We start from the raw sequence: 7,468 nt of genomic DNA on the forward strand, positions 1-7,468 counted from the left end.
ATTTTTCATACAAAATATTTAACCTACTGTTGATGATGCTGCAATACGGCGTTACCTGTGCTGAGCGTGTCGTCAAACAGAAAGGTGTGCGCATCACTGGCCCCGCCTGTTATTCTGACGTCAAATAACGAGTGTAAAATGCGGAAGCGCTACGTGGATAATCATTTATGTCCACTTTATACGCCATTCGCTAATTATTTAACAAGGTAAGTGGGCTGTTGTTATTTATTTATTTGTTTGCTTATTTGAACACAGGACGTTATGATTCGGTTAAGAGAACATGATGTCACGTTAAAATGTTTGTTTACCTGCCGGTTGAGAGGGCATCGTTGTAAAAAGGCAAAGCCAAGAAACGATACCTGCTTAAAAACGATTGGTCTCAAAAATCTGTCTTTGTAATATGTATGTTTAATATTCTGTTAAATACTGTATATTGAAATGTTCATTGGTATTTAAAAGTTTAACTGCCATCTTTACTATTTTCCACATTTAAACAGTAAAAGGATGTAAAAAAGACAAGTGGATTGTTAAACTATATATAAATCAAAACTTTTTAATATTCTTAAAATAGCCAGTCTTTGCCCAGAGTTCAGGTCTGTCTTCTGCTTTTTAAACCATATGCCAAGAGTTCACAATATATGTGATCCAGTCTGTAAAAACCGAGATCTGTGATTTGCTGTTGTACATAAAATCATCACAAAAACAAAATGTAAAAATGTTCTGTGGAAAATAATCTTGATATTTAATATTGAAAGATTGAAATTTAAAGTTAAATTGGTTGGTGAACTCAAACTTTAATGCTCATAATCTGTAAGTCTGGTTTTCACGGGTCACATATGAACTGTATTGTTTTGGGCATTGGATAGTTTCTAGCATATGCACAAAATAAATGAATTTTTAAGCATTTAATATTTAATATTCTTGGACCAAATAACCATGTTCTCTCTCTCTCTCTCTCTCTCTCTCTCTCTCTCTCTCTCTCTCTCTCTCGCTCTCTCTCTCTCTCTCTCTCTCTCTCTCTCTCTCTCTCTCTCTCTCTCTCCCCCTCCAGATTCTCCGGCCCTTTTTTGGAAAATCGAAACAAACCAGCCAAGGAAATGCAACAGCTGCTTTTGTATTTTAAAGGAAGCATGTGTCACTAAGCTTGCATCTGAAACACAATTGAAACTTGCTGCCTGCTGCCAGAGATCCAAAACCACAGCTTAACAAAGACAACTAAAGTTAGGTCTGGCGTGAGGCTGGTGGTTGCTCCAACAATCCGTGTTGATCCTGTTAAAGTTTGAAAAAGACTGATGTAGAAAGGACTTTCGGAGTGTTTATTGTATTCATCTGAATACCTGAATAATAACAGGAGTAGTTTTATGTAATGGGTGAGTGTGTGTTGGACAGCTATGGTGAAGATGATTTTCAGAGTTCTGAGGGATTTGACGACGATTGGTCCACCTTTAGCTCTGCAGACTGGGCAGAGCCTCGACAGGACAACAACAGGTCAGACTGGGCTGAATTCCAGGACAATACCAGGAAAGAGGAAGAATTATCTTCCATACCTGTTGTAGAAACAGGAACTTCAGCGCTTCCCGAAGAAGTATGTTTTTTAGCTGTAGTGGTAGTTATTTGCTGTATTGTGTGGTGTTGTAGCATTTAACACTGCTTTGGTTTACAGACGGAAAATGGGAACCAGGCAAATGTCCAGTTTGTTTTTCGTGAGTCTTTTCATGATGGTGGGGCAGAAAAAGAATCTCTCAGGATGGAAATCCCTACACTGTTCCAGCTACTGCACAGCAAAACAGATCTGGCCTCTCAGCCTGTAGAAATATCAAGGTACGGGTCTATGGCTTTTGCCAATTTTAACTATGAGTGAACCAGATTGTGTGTGGCTGTCATCATGTAAATATTGGGTGTCTTGTGCAACTGTGCATTATACTGCAAATTATTATATTATAGAAGGATTTTATAAAGATATATTTGATAAAGGTATAAAATGTATGTAAGCAATAATGCTTTACAATAAGGCTGTAAGTAAACATTAAAAAGAATAAAAAAGTTTGAAAATATTTCAATATTTTAGGTATTACCAGTTGAAGTAATTGATTACATTTACAGAACATTTTAGGTTGAAAATTTAACCTATTAACTGCCCCCCCACACACACACACTTAAGTGTGGGGGTGAAAAGTTTCCAAAAATGGTGATGATATAAGTTTCCAAAAATGGTGATGATATATGAAACCTACACTATTAGAGCTTTCCAATCATATATTGTTTGTCAAAAGTGTTAGGTTTAGAATAGGGTATTCATTTTGTAATTTTGTAAATAAAACAATGTGGGCCTGCCTGAGAGCACGTGACCTTTTAGAAAATGACTTGCACTTATCCCAAAATAATGATGACAAATAAAACACTTCATTCTTAGAGATTTCCAACAATATGTAGTTTGTCATAATTCGATAAGAATTCATATGCAAAACACTAAAGTAAAAGTAGGTGTCCCGCTGGCGGGACAATGACATTTAGCAGGATTATCAATGTTTTAAGGCACACTCATTTAATAATTGAATCGCTTACTCTCCCTACATAATTTCTTTTATAAAACACTGATGATTTCTGTATTCTAGAGGCTTAGACAGTTTGTCATGATTCGATAAATATTTACATCCAAAATATTGAAGTAAACTCAGGCGGAGGAACAGGTGACAGTTAAGTAATTTAATTATTAACAGTTAAGTATTAATTCTTGTTATTAATTCATGTTAGTTAAAGTCGCCATGAAACGGAAGTAGCGATTGCCTTATTTTCCCCGTGGTGAGGTATATCCTAATGAAACGGCTTTTGAGATGAAATAAGGCAGGGGTGGATTTGAATTTGTCCATTGAGATCTGATTGGATCGTTTGAAGTTGGGTCGTGTTGCTAATTGCTAATCGCTGCGATCTTCTCCCGGACCCCGACCGGAAGTGAAGAGAGATCGTTTTGAGGAGGGGAGGAGATTTGCATTTTTGATTAAAGATTATGAGCACACACGAATTTTTAAAAAATAATGAAGCTCACAGATAAGTCATTTGTTAATAATACCACAATATTAAAAAATACATATAGTTTTTCATTTCAATTTCATTGCGACTTTAATGTCAATACAGTTATTCAAGTTCATAGTGCATTAATTAATGTTAACAGTTACAACGCTTGATTTTAATAATGCATTAGTAAACTGTTGAATTTAACATGAACTAAGATTAATAAATGCTGTAGAAGTATTGTTTATTGATTGTTTATGTTAGCTAATGCATTAACTAATTGTTAACAAATACAACCTTATTGTACCAGAATTACTGGCGACGGGCTGTTAAATTATTTAAAAATTATTTAAAGCAATTATTCCACAGTTGTACATAGAATAAGACATTTTTCAGGTGTTTTATATAATTTGTTTTTGTCCTTAAAATGCTGTTGTGAGTATCACTAATTTTATGCGCATGTCATTTAAAAGCCTGTGGAAATTGCTTTTTGTGTTCCCTTTTTTATTCATTCTGGTTGTAAAACATTCAAAATGCACCTGTTTTAAATGATGTGGTGTGGTAAAAGATTATTTGAAGGCTTCTTTCTTCCTATTCCCCAACAGTGAAGCTGCAAATTTCTGGTGTCATCTACAGTCAGATGTTCTCAGACTGTCAGGCATTAGACCCAAATTACACTGCAGGGAAAAACTCCTGAAAACACTCCAGCTCAGACAACCTGACACAGACACTTCCTCACAGGTGGGTTTATAAAGGTTGTGATAGTGAAGAATCTATAAAGAATACAAGTAGCACTATCTAAGATGGAGTATCAAAACGTAATGACTACATTAAAAATAATGCTACCCAATATTAAACCATTTTGCTGAATGGTTCCATAAAAAAATCTTTAACTTCTGATTCACAAAAGGTTCTTTGTATTGGAAAAACATTTTTTAGTCTATAAAAAGGTGAGAAAATGGTTCTCCTCGGAACCTTTGATTAAATGGTTCTTTGGGAAAACAAGTCGATGTTTTATGGCATTTATGTAAAAAAAAATTTTAAGGGCGTAAGACAGTCATCGCAATTATTATTATTTCCTGATGAGATTTAAGTCCAAACCACTAGCTATAGCACTACGGGGCGGTTTCCCGGACAGGTCTTTTCCTAGTCCCAGACTAAAATGCATGTGTGAACTGCTTAATTTAAAAACATCTTGCACTACCGTATCTTAACACATATCAAGTGCCATTGTTTTGTCTCAAGATGCACACCAGTAATGTTTTTTGTAAGTTATGTTTGTAAAAACTACTTGTTTTAACTTATATTAGACTAGGCCTAAAACCTAGATTAGTCTAAACTTGTCCGGGGAAACTGCCCTTAAATGATTAACCCTGTATATTTTTGCCACTGGACCAATGAAAAGTGATGTGATATAAATTGAAGTAAGCAGATAACTATGTAAACAATAAAATTTACAAAAGTTGTCTGGAATTAGGAATTTTAGAGAAGAAATTAGTTTACAAAAAATTAAAATCAGTCGTCATTTACTTGCAGTTCCAAATCCAAATGACAAATTGACAAGCACCACCAAGGTCATCGAAAAACCTAAAACTGTACTTACTACATCAACTTCCGACACAAATGTAAAGCTCACAATACATCGCAACATAAATAGAAAACAAAATAAAGTAGAAAAAAGAACATGGTATTAACTTCTATTGTGGTTCCACTAATCTAAGCAATTTTCCCCTTTTTGCAGAGCTCAATTCTTTCTGATCTTAAACTAGAAGATCCTGAAGACCTTCCTGTAGCACTTATTCAAACCAAGGTTAGTCTTTCTTTATCTACTATGTGTCTCAGTGCCTTCATAGATGCAGCAAATGCAATTAATTTGTTACCAAGAGTAATAATAATTGGTAATTAATTAACAAATAAAGAGTTTGATTCCAAAACGCTATAAATCCATTTGACTAATTTGGGTAAAAACATGTTTTCTATACCAAGAAAGTGACAAGATGAAAACCACGATTTTCTGTTACAAACTTTCACATAGCATCTTTAGGTTATAACATAAAAAATTCAAATCCATAATTAGATTTTTAAAGATTTATTATAAAAGCTGATTATTTTTTTTCAAAATGCTATAGATCTATTGAATCAATATATAAATGTGCATTCATCTTTGCCATGTTATATTCATTTAGTTGACTAGTGGTATACATGGATTTAAAAAAAATAAACATTAATGGCATTAATCAAAACACTTACTCTGTCATATTAAGAACACTGTCATTGCTGCTGTCATCCTTGGGATGTCGTCGCTGAACTTTTTTGACAGCGATCAGCTGTAAAATGTTTTGGTTCTGTTCGATTTTTGTTGACTTCGAGTAAAATAATGGAAATTTTTTCATAAAATCCCCTGGGGTCAATGTGTTCGCATGACAGAAGCTTGATGTTGTCGTTTGAGGACAAGCAACAACTGGCATTTTTCCTTCGCAACTATTTTTTTTAAATGCCGTTTAGTGAGTTTTGGAACCAAAATCTTCAAATTTAGATCAAATAATTACCTTAATTCAGCATACACTAAATGTTTTAATTCCAATGCAAAGGCAAAATAATAAACATGGTTCATTGACTTCTGGTTTGTACTTTAGCTGCTACCACCATCAAACTGTCGAAATGCACCAGGATTCTTCTATCAGATCTCACAGCAGTGGCTCGGCCAGCACAGATGGAACCAGAAAAACCCGCTACAATAACTCACAATCACATTTACACATCACACTATTTACAAAGACTAAAAAAAAGAATAGTTTACCCAAATCTGTCACAATTCACTCATCATGACATTCAAAACTTAATATGTTGTATGTTTTATTCTGTATAACATTTTAAAGGAGCTTAATTAAGTTGCTACTGATCATAATTGTAAAGCTTCCAATAACCATAAAAAACACCATAAAGTAGTAGTAATTCTTCATAGTACTGAATCAAACTACTAAATGAGGAACAGACCCACATAAAGGAACTTGAGTAGCATTCAAATCAGATATGGTAGCTATAAATAACCATGAGATGCACGACAATCATTTGGTTAATCTCAATGATGTTCCACTTGCGTCATACATTGTCGAAAAAGAAGACAGAAAATGATCCCTAGCTGTCACTGGGGCAGTACCCTTACAAAAAGTACACATTTGCATCAAGGGTGCATATCTGTACCTAAATGAAATATATTAGGACCCTGTTAAAAGGTGCTGTACCAGTGACAGCTTGGGACCATTTTTTTTTTTTTTTTTTTTCTGACAGTGCAGGTGTTGTATTTAATTTGAGAGCTACATTTGGATGAAAATTATCCTCACACTTCAGTTCACTTGGACTACATGCAGATGTCATGTTATCTCTTTGCGTTACATTGAAAAACCAGTGGGAGTGAATAATGACATTTTTGGATGAACTGTTTCTTTAAATGCAGTCAACATTATATGCACACTGCTAAAACGTGTACAAACAGTATAAACAAACACAAGCAAGGTCTTCTGACAGAAACCCTGTCATGCACGACTCCAGGAAGAGCCTGTTACAAAGAGTGCGGCACAAAAGCACGAAGACGTACCTCTATGCACAATAGGTCAGGAAGGAATTCCTTACATGAAGTAAACGCATTGCACAAGCTATTATAAATAGCTCATGGACTATAGAACGTGCGCCTTACAACAAAATACTGTATGCTCTTAAAGAGAGGAAACGAACAATGATTTATATATTTTGCTGCCTTAGAAGACTATGAATGCTATTTTATTACATGTGCACTGCCATCTAAAATGTTTTACTTTTTGATGTTTTTATATGAGTAATATTTAAACTGGAATATGTACTGTATGTATATTATTAAATAATAAATAACTAATAATTAAAAGACAGAACAACAAAATGGAAAAAGTTGTAATAAAAAACAACATTTTAAATGATATTCTGTGTAATTGCATTGTGTAAGTAAAATGTATGTTTTGATAATCCTGAAAATTGAATTATTTCAGCTTTTTGCTAAAAAAATATTTTTGAAGAAAAATACCCATGTTAAGAGTTTATAAGCAGAGAAAAAAACATATAGATAGGATGAAAGTTTTTTTCCTGTTTTGTTTGTTTGAAAGCAGAGGGTCTGTTCTTTCATTTGATATATTTGTATGTTTATATATTTTTAGAGGAAATTTTCATGGAAGGCATTTTGTGAAACTTGTGAAAATCAGAAAAAATGCTGGGGGCCACCTTTGCAAAAAAAAAGGCTGATGGAGAATGAGTTAAAGGATAAGTCTATTTAAAAAAAAAACAGATAATTTACTCACCACCATGTCATCCAAAATGTTGGTGTCTTTCTTTGTTCAGTCGAGAAAAAATTATGTTGCTGTTTTTTTAGGAAAACATTCCAGGATTTTTCTCATTTTAATGGACTTTAATGGACCCCAATACTTAA

The 7,468-nt window shown here is 33.9% G+C and overlaps 1 protein-coding gene across 2 annotated transcripts; it reads left to right on the top strand.

Annotated features, from left to right (window-relative positions):
- Nucleotides 1–46: 46 nt before the first annotated feature.
- Nucleotides 47–6,979, top strand: LOC129417195 (uncharacterized). 2 transcript variants are annotated; one of them, XM_073864827.1, is made up of 6 exons: nucleotides 47–206; nucleotides 1,052–1,585; nucleotides 1,664–1,821; nucleotides 3,618–3,753; nucleotides 4,754–4,822; nucleotides 5,649–6,979. In XM_073864827.1, exons 2-6 carry the CDS (start codon nucleotides 1,367–1,369, stop codon nucleotides 5,751–5,753), a joined length of 687 nt encoding a protein of 228 aa, XP_073720928.1. In that variant the 5' UTR covers nucleotides 47–206; nucleotides 1,052–1,366; the 3' UTR covers nucleotides 5,754–6,979. The 2 variants fall into 2 exon arrangements, with proteins under 2 accessions (XP_073720928.1, XP_073720929.1); XM_073864828.1 differs by lacking the exon at nucleotides 47–206 and adding an exon at nucleotides 246–402.
- Nucleotides 6,980–7,468: the final 489 nt, after the last annotated feature.

Source organism: Misgurnus anguillicaudatus, unplaced genomic scaffold (assembly GCF_027580225.2).
Source record: "Misgurnus anguillicaudatus unplaced genomic scaffold, ASM2758022v2 HiC_scaffold_28, whole genome shotgun sequence".
Classification (NCBI taxonomy): domain Eukaryota; kingdom Metazoa; phylum Chordata; class Actinopteri; order Cypriniformes; family Cobitidae; genus Misgurnus; species Misgurnus anguillicaudatus.